This window comes from Pseudophryne corroboree (assembly GCF_028390025.1).
Source record: "Pseudophryne corroboree isolate aPseCor3 chromosome 3 unlocalized genomic scaffold, aPseCor3.hap2 SUPER_3_unloc_3, whole genome shotgun sequence".
Lineage (NCBI taxonomy): Eukaryota > Metazoa > Chordata > Amphibia > Anura > Myobatrachidae > Pseudophryne > Pseudophryne corroboree.
In genome coordinates, this window is record NW_026967519.1 from 4821138 (window position 1) to 4837542 (window position 16405).

At 48.0% G+C, this 16405-nt stretch overlaps 1 protein-coding gene across 1 annotated transcript in view; it reads right to left on the reverse strand.

Moving 5' to 3' along the window:
* LOC134984009 (uncharacterized) overlaps window positions 1-16405 on the reverse strand; it is a 202211-nt gene that overhangs the window by 59174 nt on the left and 126632 nt on the right. The window contains exons 10-11 of the mRNA XM_063949667.1: window positions 2082-2271; window positions 300-350 (exon numbers count right to left, since the gene is read on the reverse strand). Coding sequence (XP_063805737.1) covers window positions 300-350; window positions 2082-2271 — 241 coding nt within the window. The remainder of the gene's footprint in view (window positions 1-299; window positions 351-2081; window positions 2272-16405) is intronic.

Here is a 16405-nt window from a genome sequence, read left to right on the forward strand (position 1 = left end):
CCTTCATATGTGGCCACGCCCCCTATTTTAATGTTTTGGTGTTTTTTTTTTAGCGATTTTTATGTGTAAAATGTTGGAGAGTATATAATGAGGCTGAGGTGGGTGATATGAGGACATGGGGTGGTAAGGCAGGAGGGGGGGGGGGTCAGTCCTAGGTCATGTGATCGGGGTCACAGCCCTAAATCCCTACTTCATAGCCCCATGGTGCCGGATAATGGTGACATGAGCCAGCATCAGCCATGTCCCTGCTCTATCCCAGCTGCAAGTGCCTCACTGTACCTCTCCCCGTGCGGACTCACCCCCAGGGGCTCCCGGGCCCACACTTCTCCTCTCACCCGCAGCCGAAGCGTCTTAATCCCCCGACTTCCGGCCTGTGCGTTCGACTTCCGGTCACTTTGTTCCACCCGACTTCCGCTCTGCACCGGATGTGAGGTCCCCGCGCTCCTCCCCTCTGGTCTCCGCCCTCTGCGTCCGGGTGACGGGTGACAGGGAGACATCGCTGTGTGTGACACCGCCAGGTCCTAGCCCCTGTACCGCCTGCTGCTGCCCTGTGCCCCCTGTTATTTCTTCCCCCACCCCTGTGCATCCTGTTATACTTTCCCCAGTTATCCCCTCACTCACCCCTGTGCCCACCAGTTATCCTTTCCCCCAATGCTGTGACCTCTGTTCCCCCTTTATGCTCTCTCCAGCACCCCTTTGCCCCGTCTTACCCCCCCACCTTGCCCCCTATGCTCTATTTTTTTTTTTTGCTCCTCCCACCCCTGTGCCCCCAGTTATTCTTCCCACGTGTCTATTTAATTCCTGTTCCCCTGTGTACTCCCCCTCCCGCCCCTGTGCCCCCCTGTAACACTCTCCCAATGTCTAAGTTGACTGCTCCATCCCCTATACTCCCAGTTATTCTCCCCCCATGTTTATGCCCCTATGTACTCTGCCCTCCCCTGTGCCCGTTATCACTCCCCACCCATGTGCCCTCTTATCTCCTCCCACCCCTGCACCCACTGTAATCCTCTTTTTATATATATATATATATATATTTTTATATCTCATAATATGTAGTAGTGAAAAAGACTTCTGGTGACCATCTGCCACCCTTCAGCTGTGCCTCTACCTCACTCACTGATACATGAGAGACACAATAACCAGAAGATCCTGGAGCTCACCAACAAGATCATTCAGCTGGTGACTGGAGAGGTGACTGCTGGGAATGGGGCATTTGACAGTAACACCAGGGGATGTATCTGGGTGATGACTGGAGAGGTGACTGCTGGGAATGGGACATTATACAGTAACGCCGGGGGATGTCTCTGGGTGATGACTGCTGGGAATGGGACATTATACAGTAACACCAGGGGACGTGTCTGGGTGATGACTGTATCATTGTGTGTGTCAGGTTCCTATAAGGTGTCAGGATGTCACTGTCTATGTCTCCGTGCAGGAGTGGGAGTATATAGAGGAACACAGGGGTCTGTACAAGGACGTGATGATGGAGAATCACCGGCCCCTCACATCACTGGGTAAGAGGAGACTGTCATGTAGTGTAATGGAGAGATCAGCTATGGGGCCACCTAGATACACATCATCTGATAATCACATATATACAATGTACTCAGTCACTGTGTGTCTCCTACAGATGGGGCAAGTAACAGGAATACTCCAGAGAGATGTCCCCGTCCTCTTTATTCCCAGGATCATACAGAGGAGAATCACAGTGTCCCACAGGAGGATCAGGTAGGTGGGATTTGAGTCTCATCAAATACCAGCATGCCAAAGTAACTTTTCACTATATCGGTTGTTCTCAACCAGTGCTGTTAGCACCCCCACAGGTTACTCATTGAAATGTCAGGGGTATGGCCATTCTCTACCTGCAGTACTAGTGCCCTAATTTTAAATGTTGCCACACAATTCATGCGAATATTCAAGTTATTTTCTTCATTTTGACAAAGTTATGGTTGGTATTGATTTTAATTCTATATGTAGCGTTATGGACAAAAGTATTCGGATGCCTTACTACCCCAACGGACTGTAATGACATTATATTCACATACATATACTTTAATATGGAGTTGGTCCCCCTTTTGCACCTATAACAGCTACCACTCTTCTTGAAAGGCTTTCCACAAGATCTTGGAGTGTTTCTGTGGGAATTTGCACCCATTCATTCTGTAGAGCATTTATGAGGTCAGGCGTTGGAGGAGAAGGCCTGGCTCGCAATCTCTGTTCCAGTTCATCCCAAAGGTGCTCGATGGGTTTGAGGTCAGGGCTCTGTGTGGGCTAGTCAAGTTTTTGCACACCAAACTTATCAAACCATGTCTTTATAGTCCTTGCTTTGTGCACTGGGGCAGTCTTGTTGGGATAGAAAAGGGCCTTCCCAAAACTGTTGCCACAAAGTTGGAAGCAAAGCATTGTCCAAAATGTCTTGGTATGCGGAAGCATTAAGATTGCCCTTCGCTGGAGATAAGGGACCTAGTTAAAACCCTGAAAAACAGCCCCATACCATTATCCCTCCTCCACCAAACTTCACAGCTGGCATAATGCAGTCAGGCAGGTAACGTTCTCCCAGCATCCACCACACCCAGACTCGCCCATCTGACTGCCATACAGAGAAGCGTGATTCATCACTCCACAGACCACGTTTCCACTGCTCCACAGTCCAGTGTCGTGTGCTTTACACCACTCCATCCCACGCTTGGCATTGGACTTGGTGATGTGAGGCTTGCATGTAGCTGCTCGGCCATGGAAACCCATTCCATTAAGCTCCTGCCGCACAGTTTTTGTGCTTGCATTAATGCCAGTGGCAGTTCAGAACTTTTCATTCATGAATCAGCAGAGCGTTGGCGACTTTTACGCACCATGCACCTTAGCAGTTGTTGAACCTGTTCTTGATCTTACGTAGTCTTCCGCTTCGTGGCTGAGTTGCTGTTGTTCCTAAATGCTTCCACTTTCTAATAATATCACTTACAGGTGACCGTGGAATATCCAGCGGAGATTAAATTTCACAAACCATCTTATTTTCTCTAACGTCCTAGTGGATGCTGGGGACTCCGTCAGGACCATGGGGATTAGCGGCTCCGCAGGAGACAGGGCACAAAAATAAAGCTTTAGGATCAGGTGGTGTGCACTGGCTCCTCCCCCTATGACCCTCCTCCAAGCCTCAGTTAGGTTTTTGTGCCCGTCCGAGCAGGGTGCAATCTAGGTGGCTCTCCTAAAGAGCTGCTTAGAAAAAGTTTTTAGGTTTTTTATTTTCAGTGAGTCCTGCTGGCAACAGGCTCACTGCATCGAGGGACTTAGGGGAGAGAAGTGAACTCACCTGCGTGCAGGATGGATTGGCTTCTTAGGCTACTGGACACCATTAGCTCCAGAGGGAGTCGGAACACAGGTCTCACCCTGGGGTTCGTCCCGGAGCCGCGCCGCCAACCCCCCTTGCAGATGCCGAAGATGGAAGAGGTCCAGAAGCAGGCGGCAGAAGACTTTTCAGTCTTCCTGAGGTAGCGCACAGCACTGCAGCTGTGCGCCATTGTTGTCAGCACACTTCACACAGCGGTCACGGAGGGTGCAGGGCGCTGGGGGGGCGCCCTGGGCAGCAATGTATAATACCTTTTTTATGGCTAAAAATACATCACATATAGCCCCTGGGGGCTATATGGATGTATTTAACCCCTGCCAGGTCTCAGAAAAACGGGAGAAGAAGCCCGCCGAAAAGGGGGCGGGGCCTATTCTCCTCAGCACACAGCGCCATTTTCCCTCACAGAAATGCTGGTGGGAAGGCTCCCAGGCTCTCCCCTGCACTGCACTACAGAAACAGGGTTAAAACAGAGAGGGGGGGCACTGATTTGGCGATATGACTACATATATTAAAATGCTATAAGGGAAAAGCACTTATATAAAGGTTGTCCCTGTATAATTATAGCGTTTTTGGTGTGTGCTGGCAAACTCTCCCTCTGTCTCCCCAAAGGGCTAGTGGGTCCTGTCCTCTATCAGAGCATTCCCTGTGTGTGTGCTGTGTGTCGGTACGTGTGTGTCGACATGTATGAGGACGATGTTGGGAGGCGGAGCAAATTGCCTGTAATGGTGATGTCACTCTCTAGGGAGTCGACACCGGAATAGATGGCTTATTTAAGGAATTACGTGATAATGTCAACACGCTGCAAGTCGATTGACGACATGAGACGGCCGGCAAACATATTAGTATCTGTCCAGGCGTCTAAAACACCGTCAGGGACGTTATAATGCCCATTTTACCTCAGTCGGTCGACACGGACACTGACTCCAGTGTCGACGGTGAAGAAACAAACGTATTTTCCTTTAGGGCCACACGTTACTTGTTAAGGGCAATGAAGGAGGTGTTACATATTTCTGATACTACAAGTACCACAAAAAAGGGTATTATGTGGGGTGTGGAAAAACTACCTATAGTTTTTCCTGAATCAGATAAATTAAATGAAGTGTGTGATGAGGCGCGGGGTTCCCCCGATAGAAAATTATTGGCGGTATACCCTTTCCCGCCAGAAGTTAGGGCGCGTTGGGAAACACCCCTTAGGGTGGATAAGGCGCTCACACGCTTATCAAAACAAGTGGCGGTACCGTCTCCAGATACGGCCGCCCTCAAGGAGCCAGCTGATAGGAGGCTGGAAAATATCCTAAAAAGTATATACACACATACTGGTGTTATACTGCGACCAGCGATCGCCTCAGCCTGGATGTGCAGCGCGGGGGTGGCTTGGTCGGATTCCCTGACTGAAAATATTGATACCCTTGACAGGGACAGTATTTTATTTACTATAGAGCATTTAAAAAATGCATTTCTATATATGCGAGATGCACAGAGGGATATTTGCACTCTGGCATCAAGAGTAAGTGCGATGTCCGTATCTGCCAATAAGATGTTTATGGACACGACAGTGGTCAGGTGATGCAGATTCCAAACGGCACAAAGATGTATTGCCGTATAAAGGGGAGGAGTTATTTGGGGTCGGTCCATCGGACCTGGTGGCCACGGCAACTGCTGGGAAATCCACCGTTTTTACCCTAAGTCACATCTATGCAGAAAAAGACACCGTCTTTTCAGCCTCAGTCCTTTCGTCCCCATAAGCATATCTGCCCAGGGATAGAGGAAAGGGAAGAAGACTGCAGCAGGCAGCCCATTCCCAGGAACAGAAGCCTTCCACCGCTTCTGCCAAGTTCTCAGCATGACGCTGGAGCCGTACAGGACCCCTGGATCCTACAAGTAGTATCCCAGGGGTACAGATTGGAAAGTCGAGACGTTTCCCCTCGCAGGTTCCTGAAGTCTGCTTTACCAACGTCTCCCTCCGACAGGGAGCCAGTATTGGAAACAACTCACAAGCTGTATTCCCAGCAGGTGATAATCAAAGTACCCCTCCTACAACAAGGAAAGGGGTATTATTCCACACTATATTGTGGTACTGAAACCAGAAGGCTCGGTGAGACCTATTCTAAATCTAAAAAAATTTGAACACTTACAAAGGTTCAAATCAAGATGGAGTCACTCAGAGCAGTGATAGCGAACCAGGAAGAAGGGGACTATATGGTGTCCCGGGACATCAGGGATGCTTACCTCCATGTCCCAATTTGCCCTTCTCACCAAGGGTATCTCAGGTTCGTGGTACAGAACTGTCACTATCAGTTTCAGACGCTGCCGTTTGGATTGTCCACGGCACTCCGGGTCTTTACCAAGGTAATGCCCGAAATGATGATTCTTCTTCGAAGAAAATGGACGACCTCCTGATAAGAGCAAGGTCCAGAGAACAGTTGGAGGTCGGAGTAGCACTATCTCAAGTAGTTCTACGACAGCACGGGTGGATTCTAAATATTCCAAAACCGCAGTTGTTTCCGACGACACGTCTGCTGTTCCTAGGGATGATTCTGGACACAGTCCAGAAAAAGGTGTTTCTCCCGGAGGAGAAAGCCAGGGAGTTATCCGAGCTAGTCAGGAACCTCCTAAAACCAGGAAAAGTGTCAGTGCATCATTGCACAAGAGTCCTGGGAAAAATGGTGGCTTATTACGAAGCGATTCCATTCGGCAGATTCCACGCAAGAACTTTTCAGTGGTATCTGCTGGACAAATGGTCCGGATCGCATCTTCAGATGCATCGGCGGATAACCCTATCTCCAAGGACAAGGGTGTCTCTCCTGTGGTGGTTACAGAGTGCTCATCTTCTAGAGGGCCGCAGATTCGGCATTCAGGATTGGATGCTGGTGACCACGGAGGCCAGCCTGAGAGGCTGGGGAGCAGTCACACAGGGAAAAAATTTCCAGGGAGTGTGATCAAGTCTGGAGACTTTTCTCCACATAAATATACTGGAGCTAAGGGCAATTTATGATGCTCTAAGCTTAACAAGACCTCTGCTTCAAGGTCAGCCGGTATTGATCCAGTGGGACAACATCACGGCAGTCGCCCACGTAAACAGACAGGGCGGCACAAGAAGCAGGAGGGCAATGGCAAAAACTGCAAGGATTTTTCGCTGGGCGGAAAATCATGTGATAGCACTGTCAGCAGTGTTCATTCCGGGAGTGGACAACTGGGAAGCAGACTTCCTCAGCAGGCACGACCTCCACCCGGGAGAGTGGGGACTTCATCGGGAAGTTTTCCACATGATTGTGAACCGTTGGGAAAGACCAAAGGTGTACATGATGGCGTCCAGCCTGAACAAAAAACTGGACAGGTATTGCGCCAGGTCAAGAGACTTTCAGGCAATAGCTGTGGACGTTCTGGTAACACCGTGGGCGTACCAGTCGGTGTATGTGTTTCCTCCTCTGCTTCTCATACCCAAGGTATTGAGAATTATAAGACGTAGAGGAGTAAGAACTGTACTCGTGGCTCCGGATTGGCCAAGAAGGACTTGGTACCCGGAACTTCAAGAGATACTCACAGAGGACTCATGACCTCTGCCGCTAAGAAGGGACTTGCTTCAGCACGTACCATGTCTGTTCCAAGACTTACCGCGGCTGCGTTTGACGGCATGGCGGTTGAACGCCGGATCCTAAGGGAAAAAGGCATTCCGGAAGAGGTCTTTCCTACCATGGTCAAAGCCAGGAAGGACGTGACCGCACAACATTATCACCACATGTGGTGAAAATATGTTGCGTGGTGTGAGGCCAGGAAGGCTCCACGAAGAAATTTCAACTCGGTCGATTCCTGCATTTCCTGTAAACAGGAGTGTCTATGGGCCTCAGATTGGGGTCCATTAAGGTTCAAATTTCGGCCCTGTCGATTTTCTTCCAGAAAGAATTGGCTTCAGTTCCTGAAGTCCAGAAGTTTGTCAAGGGAGTACTGCATATACAACCCCCTTTTGTGCCTCCAGTGGCACTGTGGGATCTCAACGTAGTGCTGGGATTCCTCAAATCACATTGGTTTAAACCGCTCAAATCTGTGGATTTGAAATATCTCACATGGAAAGTGACCATGATGTTGGCCCTGGCCTCGGCCAGGCGAGTGTCAGAATTGGCGGCTTTGTCTCACAAAAGCCCATATCTGATTGTCCATTCGGACAGGGCAGAGCTGCGGACTCGTCCCCAGTTTCTCCCTAAGGTGGTGTCAGCGTTTCACCTGAACCAGCTTATTGTGGTACCTGCGGCTACTAGGGACTTGGAGGACTCCAAGTTGCTAGATGTTGTCAGGGCCCTGAAAATATCGGTTTCCAGGACGGCTGGAGTCAGGAAAACTGACTTGCTGTTATCCTGTATGCACCCAACAAACTGGGTGCTCTTGCTTCTAAGCAGACGATTGCTAGTTGGATGTGTAGTACAATTCAGCTTGCACATTATGTGGCAGGCCTGCCACAGCCAAAATATGTAAATGCCCATTCCACAAGGAAGGTGGGCTCATCCTGGGCGGCTGCCCGAGGGGTCTCGGCATTACAACTCTGCCGAGCAACTACGTGGTCGGGGGGAGAACACGTTTGTAAAATTCTACAAATTTGATACCCTGGCTAAAGAGGACCTGGAGTTCTCTCATTCGGTGCTGCAGAGTCATCCGCACTCTCCCGCCCGTTTGGGAGCTTTGGTATAATCCCCATGGTCCTGACGGAGTCCCCAGCATCCACTAGGACGTTAGAGAAAATAAGATTTTACTTACCGATAAATCTATTTCTCGTAGTCCGTAGTGGATGCTGGGCGCCCATCCCAAGTGCGGATTGTCTGCAATACTTGTACATAGTTATTGTTACAAAAAAATCGGGTTGTTATTGTTGTGAGCCGTCTGTTCAGAGGCTCCTACGTTGTCATACTGTTAACTGGGTTCAGATCACAAGTTGTACGGTGTGATTGGTGTGGCTGGTATGAGTCTTACCCGGGATTCAAAATCCTTCCTTATTGTGTACGCTCGTCCGGGCACAGTATCCTAACTGAGGCTTGGAGGAGGGTCATAGGGGGAGGAGCCAGTGCACACCACCTGATCCTAAAGCTTTATTTTTGTGCCCTGTCTCCTGCGGAGCCGCTAATCCCCATGGTCCTGACGGAGTCCCCAGCATCCACTACGGACTACGAGAAATAGATTTATCGGTAAGTAAAATCTTATTTTAAAGGTGGCCTCCTATCACAGTACCACGCTGGAAGTCACTGAGCTCTTCAGAACGACCCATTTTGTATCATAAGTGTTTGCAAATGGAGACTGCATGGCTAGGCGCTTGATTTTATACACCTGTGGCAACGGGTCTGATTGAAACACCTGAATTCAGTAATTAACAGGTGTGGGCAAATGCTTTTGTGTATCCATTGTAATTTCAATTTCTGCTACGGGGTACACTGGGCTCCACAGGGAATGACATTGGGGTGTAGAGTAGGATCTTGATCCGAGGCACCAACAGGCCCAAAGCTTTGACCTTCTTCCCAAGGTGCATCTATAACCCTGCCTCCGTGCACAGGAGCTCAGTTTTGTAGTTGGTGCCATGCAGTAAGCAGGCATACAACAGGTGTGCTGCTCCAGGAGCCCTGAGAGAACTTTTTAAGCGAAGATAGAAGACTTCAAGGGCTGCAGCAGTGATAGATGTCAGTCTGACATCTCCTGCTGCAGCTCCATCACCTCCCCCAGCGGCGCTGTATACTCCTGCGCCCTGGTTGCCGGGTACTTACAGCAGAGGCTCCGGTTTGCTCACCGTTAGTCACACACTCGCTGAAGTTCTCCTGGATCGCGTGTCCGCACTCAGGTAGGAGGTAAGTGGGTCCCCTAGGCGAGTCCCTCTGAAATCGCGATCCGGTGGGAGGTGGGCCGCGCGCGCTGGCGTGGACACTGTGGTCGAGCAGGGACTCCACTAAACCACCATGGCAAGGGCACAGGTCGGTTTTTACCTCATAAAAACCGTTTTTATTACAGCCCATAGTACCAGTGGTGAGGTCCAGCAGGGGGATAAGGCTTGGACCTGTAGCCCCTCCCCCAGCCCCAGGGCACCATTTATAGTAATGTTCCCGCCCTGGAGCTACATATATCTCTCTACCTCACTCCCAGTCAGTGTCTGGGCGCCATTTCTCTCAGCTACACTGTTCCTGGGACTGTTTGGGCAAATCCTCCTTTGTAAAGCCGCCTGCATGTCAGCGATGTGCATTTTACAAGACACTTAAGAATTCTACATGTCTGCTGACAGTGTTATTTAGGAAACAGTGCATTTGGTCAGGGTTATATAGTACAAGTACCCTGTGATATACATCCAGTCTTTACTGTGCATTGATATATCCACTAATTATATAGCTATTCTGAGTATTACTTTGTATTGATAGTCCAGTGCAGTTTTATTGCATGTCATAATTTCTGCATTGTACATTGTGACTATATGTGTGTGCATGTAGCTGCTGTGTGCAGGTACAGGAGGAAGGGGAAGGTATTAGATCCTACTATGGAGGATTCAACTTCTGCACAGGGTATTGAGCCTTTCATACTGGCTATCAGGGATGTATTAAAAATCCCTTTAGAAGACGCTGCAGCACCGCAGTCATTTTTCTTGGCACAGAAAAAACTCTGTCACTTTCCTTGATTCTCCGGAACTAGATGACATGTTAAAGCAAGCCTAGAAAAATCCTGATAAAAAATATCAGGTGACAAAAAGGTTTTTGCACACTTTCCCATTTGCCCCAGAAGGTAGGAAAAATTGGGAAGAACCCCCAGCCGTGGACGTATCAGTATCCCGTCTATCAAAAAAGTGGCACTGCCAGCTCCGGGCTCCTTTACATTAAAGGACCCCGGGGATAGAAAAATAGAGACTACACTAAAGTCTATTTACACAGCGGCTGGCGCATCACAAAGACCTGTGCTTGCGGGTTGCTGGATGGCACATGCCATTCCTACATGGGCGATGCAAATTCAAGAGGGTCTTGCGGGGGGGATATGCTTCTGGTTACTACGGTGACCTTTATAAAACACATCCAAGACACTGCATGCGTCCTATGTGATTCTCTCAAGGAGATAGGCGCTATTAATACTAGGGCTACTGCCATGGCAGTGTTGGTGCGCAGAGCTTTGTGGCTGCATCAGTGGATAGCGGACGCAGATTCCAAGCATAGTGTGGAGTCTCTTCCCTACTCAGGGGAGTGGCTATTCGGTGTTGAGTTGGATACGTGGATTTCTAGGGTTACTGCGGGGAAATCCACGTTTCTCCCCTCTGGGGCCCCGCTAGACGTTCCTACCCGGGCCGTCTATCCAGTCCTTTCGGACTACCAGATTTAGCTCTAGGGCCAGAGGTGCCTCCAGTGCAACGAGAGGCACCAGAGGCAAGACAAGAAAACCAGCAGCCGCAGGTTCTCAGGAACATAGCACCAGTTCAGCTTCCACTAAAGCCTCATCATGGCGGTGATCACCCACCCAGAGGGGATCTCGAGGTGGGATCTCGACTGCGTCACTTCAGCCGCATCTGGGAAAGCTCCTGCCAGGATGCCTGGGTAAGAGACCTAATTTCTCAGGGCTACAAGCTGGAATTCGACAGCGCTCCTCCCCAACAATTTTTCAAATCAAGCTTACCGGTTTTGGAGGATACACGAGTTACGCTGCAACAGGCCTTCCTAAAGTTGGTCCAGTGCCACTACAACAACAGGGAAAGGGTTACTACTCCAACCTGTTCATGGTACCGAAACCGGACTGTTCTGTAAGGCCTTTCTGAATCTAAAATCCTTGAACCCTTACCTAAAGGTTTTCAAGTTCAAGATGGAATCATTGCGAGCAGTGATTGCGGGTCCTGAAGAACGGGAGTTCATGGTCTCGGTGGATATAAAAGACGCCTATCTCCATATCCCGATTTGGCCGCCTCACTAGGCTTACCTGCGGTTTGCCCTGCTGAACGATCACTACCAGTTCCAGGCGCTACTTTTCGGCCTGTCCACAGCTCCGAGGGTTTTCACGAATGTGATGGCGGAGATGATGTTCCAGCTCTGGGTCCAGGGGGTCAATATTGTCCCTTACCTGGGTGATTGCTTGATAAAAGTGAGATTCAGGGAGCTTTTATTGCTCCATTTAGACCACACTATTCAGCTTCTGTAAATTGAGGATTCACCCATGCTGTGACAGAAGTCCCACCTGGAGCCTACTCAGCGGCTCCTGTTCCCGGGAATGTTTGTGGTTATTGTGGCTCAGAAGGTGTTCCTTCCAGAGGATAAAGCAAGAACACTCCAGGAGATGGTCCGAATGGTTCTACGGCCTACTCTGATATCCATCCATCTTTGCACAAGATTGTTGGGGAAAATGGTAGCCTCATACGAGGCGATCCAGTATGGAAGGTTCCATGACAGAACATTTCAATTGGATCTCCTGAGCAAGTGGTCTGGCTCACATCTTCAGATGCACCGGATAATACGGCTGTCACCGCAGGCCAGGATTTCCCTCCTGTGGTGGCTACAGTCCTCAAACCTGCTGGAAGGTCGAAGTTTCAGGATTGGATCCTCCTTACTACAGATGTGAGTCAGAGAGGATGGGGAGCAGTCACCCAAGGGGCTTAGTTCCAGGGCAGGTGGTCAGCCCACGAAGCCCTGCTTCCGATCAACATTCTGGAACTTCGGGCGATCTAGAATGCCCTGCTTCAGGCCTCTCCTCTACTCAAGCATCAAGCGATCCAGTTTGTCGGACAACGCCATGGCCGTGGCGTATATCAATCGACAAGGAGGTACAAAAAGCAGAGCCTGCATGCGAGAGGTATCAACGATACTCCTCTGGGTGGAAAGAAATGCAAGAGCCATGTCAGCAATCTTCATTCCGGGTGTGGACAACTGGGAGGTGGACTTCCTGAGACATCACAATCTCCACCTGGTGGAGTCCCCACTCCCCCATCTGGTGTTCCAGCAGATCATCGACCGGTGGGGTTGCCCACAAATAGACATGTGCCCACAAATAGACATGATGGCTTCGTTTGACGGCATGGAAGTTGAGCGGAACATGCAAGCTCACAAGGGCCTTTCCAAGAAGGTTATTTCTACCATGGTTTCAGGCCAGAAAACCTGTGACGTCAAAACACTATAATCATATCTGGAAGATATATGTCTCTTCGTGCGAGGAACACATGTATCCGCCTGCAGTATTTCACTTGGAACGTTTCCTACAGGCTGGTGTGGATAAGGGCTTACGTCTGGATTCCATTAAGGTCCAGATTTCATCCCTCTCCATTTTCTTCCAGAAGAAATTGGCAGTGTTGCCTGAAGTTCAGACCTTCTTGCAAGGAGTTCTCCACATACAACCTCCCTTTGTGCCGCCTACGGCACCCTGGGATTTGGATGTGGTGTTGGCATTTCTACAGTCCTCCTATTTGAACCTCTGATGAGGGTAGAAGACAAGTACCTCACGTGTAAGACGGGGATGTTACTGGCCCTGGCTTCTTCTCGACGTGTCTCAGAATTGGGGGGCTTATCGTGTAAAAGTGCCTACTTGGTCTTTTACAAGGACAGAGCGGAGCTCCAGATGAGACAGCAGTTCCTGCCGAAGGTTGTCTCCGCGTTTCAGCTGAATCAACCTATTGTGGTTCCATCCAGTTCTGATGCTTCTGCTCCTCCGGAGGCTTTGGATGCTGTGCGTGCCTTGAAGATCTATGTCAAGCGCTCGGCTTGGGTCAGAAAAACGGATTCCTTGTTTGTGCTCTATGATGCGCAGAAACAGGGTTGTCTTGCTTCTAATCAGTCCATTGCTCATTGGATTAAGCTTACTATCCAACAGGCCTATGTGTCGGCAGCCTTTCCTGTTCCTAAGTCTCTGAAGGCCCACTCTACGAGATCAGTGGGGTCTTCCTGGGCGGCTGCCCGTGGTGTCTCGGCCTTGCAACTATGCCAAGCTGCTACCTGGTCGGGTAAGAACACCTTTGTGAAGTTCTACAGGTTTGATTCCCTGGCCAAAGAGGATACCCAGTTTGGGAAGGCGGTGCTGCAGACGTCTCCGCACATTCCCGCCCGTTCTGGAAGCTTTGGGACATGTCCATCTTATTAAGTGACCCCAGTATCCCTTATGGATGTTAGAGAAATCCTTTTCTCGTAGTCCATAAGGGACGTGTTTGCAGGTTTTTCTTTTTGAAAAGTTTACCTTTTCAGCTGTTGCTGTTTGTTACCAACCATTGTTCTGTTCCGTCTCTCAAGTATGTCCATAGAGGGGAGGAGCCAGTACACCCAGTTGAAGAAATTTAAAGTGCACCAGCTCCTTTGGACCCCATCTATAACCCATCATATTAAGTGACCCCAGTATCCCATATGGACTATGAGAAAAGGATTTACTGGTAGGTATTAAAATCCAATTTTTCATCACAAAACCAATTAAGGTTTTCTCCATTGAATTTAGTGATTATCACTTTTTCTTCTTCAGGGTTCATAGTCATCCACAGGGTGGTGACTATACAATACAATAGGTGTTTCCTTCTTTTTTTAACAAATAGGTAACAATTAAAGGTTATGTTTAACTAATAAAATGCATCAAATACATTTTTGAGAGTACATTGTATTCAAATCCCAGGGGCACCTCCAGTCACACATGTATCTATAGGCTGATTGCCAGATGAATACAGGTTGAGTAACCCATATCCAAATATTCCGAAATACGGAATATTCCGAAATACGGACTTTTTTGAGTGAGATAGTGAAACCTTTGTTTTCTGATGGCTCAATGTACACAACCTTTGTTTAATACACAAAGTTATTAAAAATATTGTATTAAATGACCTTCAGGCTGTGTGTATAAGGTGTATATGAAACATAACTGAATTGTGTGAATGTAGATACACTTTGTTCAATGCACAAAGTTACAAAAAATATTGGCTAAAATTACCTTCAGGCTGTGTGTATAAGGTGTATATGTAACATAAATACATTCTGTGCTTAGACTTAGGTCTCATCGCCATGATATCTCATTATTGTATGCAATTATTCCAAAATACGGAAAAATCCGATATCCAAAATACCTCTGGTCCCAAGCATTTTGGATAAGGGATATTCAACCTGTAATTGAAATAGACTGATTTTTTTCAATCTTACTATATTATTATCTCTTTACAAGGTGCAGGATACTAAAAAAACCTTTTAGTTTGTTGCTTTGATAGTCTCCTGATTTCTCTGAATAAATAATGTTCGGCATCAATAAAGCATTTGTTGTTTTACGTGTTATTTAGGGTGAAGTTCTGATTAATATTAAGGCAGAAGAGGAAGAGTTGCTAGTGAATGATATAAAGTTAGAAGACATTAAAGAGGAGGAAGAGACGTATGTGAGGGGTGATCAGCAGTGTAAGGAGGAAAAAATCCCTACAGGTATCATCAGCACAGGTGAGTAATAATCACTAAGTACAGAGTCCACATCTTCTCCTTGTTCTGTCCATACAGTAATCTCTTATTCTACACCCTCCTCTGTCAATACAGGCTAATATGCACAAAGTATATTCTGAGTGGTTAATTCAGTAGCCATCAGCCCCTATTATACTCCTGCTCTCCTCCTCACATCTTGTCACTGTGTGTTACCAGCCCAGAGATCTGACCGGTCTCCTCCCCACACTCTCTGGTTTATCTCATACATCAGGAGCCATCAGCCCCTATTATACTTCTGCTCTCCTCCTCACATCATGTCACTGTGTGTTACCAGCCCAGAGATCTGACTATTCTCCTCCCCACACTCTCTGGTGTATCTCATACATCAGGAGTCATCAGTCCCTATTATACTACCCGCTTTCCCCCTCACATCATGTCACTGTGTGTTACCATCCCAGAGATCTGACCAGTCTCCTCCCCACACTCTCTGGTGTATCTCATACATCAGGAGTCAACAGCCCCTATTATACTCCTGCTCTCCCCTCACATCATGTCACTGTGTTACCAGCCCAGAGATCTGACCAGTCTCCTCCCCACACTCTCTGGTGTATCTCATACATCAGGAGTCAACAGCCTCCTATTATACTCCTGCTCTCCCCTCACATCATGTCACTGTGTGTTACCAGCCCAGACATCTGACCAGTCTCCTCCCCACACTCTCTGGTGTATCTCATACATCAGGAGTCAACAGCCTCTATTATACTCCTGCTCTCCCCTCACATCATGTCACTGTGTTACCAGCCCAGAGATCTGACTAGTCTCCTCCCCACACTCTCTGGTGTATCTCATACATCATCACAGAAGATGTTACCAAGGTGAAGCCATCATCAATAGGAAGAGATGCCGTGTGACATCCCTCTGCTCTACCACATGTGATGTTATTTGTTATCCTCTATCTGGGCTTCCACATGTTGGCACATTAATAACACTGCTCAACCAAGTAAAAAAAAATTCTCTGCATCTGACATGTGAAATTGTTTTTTCCCTAATTTGGGGATGACGAATTCAGTGAAAAAATCAGATTTTCTCTATTATGTCACACTTATTAGATACACACTGATAACAAGTGGTAATAGTTATATCTGAAAACTGTAAGATAAGGGAAAATTACAATTTATCTCTGTAAAGAAATGTAGTACTAATAAAACTACAGAAACACTCAAAAAACTGCAGAAACTAAATATCAGATACTCGTAACAATCGAAATTAGCCATAATGTAATTGTTAATAAAAGATAAAATGTAAAGTCCCATTGCTTTAGGGAAATAGGATGTTGACTTTTTCCGTTTGTACGTTGTCTCATTGGAACCAGCAGTAGTCCCCCATCATTGAAAGTCCCCGTCCATGGCAGCGATGCTCCTTTGTCAGAATGTCTTGGTGAAAACGTTCTCCCTGTTCAACTTACATTACCCAGGTTGTGCAGAAATAAGTCTAGATGGAGGAAAAGGGAATCTACAGTGACATTCTACAGTCTATGTTCTTCTAGTTGTCCAATAGGTCATTCACAATGGACACGTAGTCGGCCTCTCTTCTGTTCCCTAAGAATCTGCGCACCGCAGCCTTGAAGGAGGACCAAGCAGCAGACTCGGTTTCTGTCACTTGTCAAATGTCTACAGTCCTCCTGGTTTGAACAGTTAAGGAC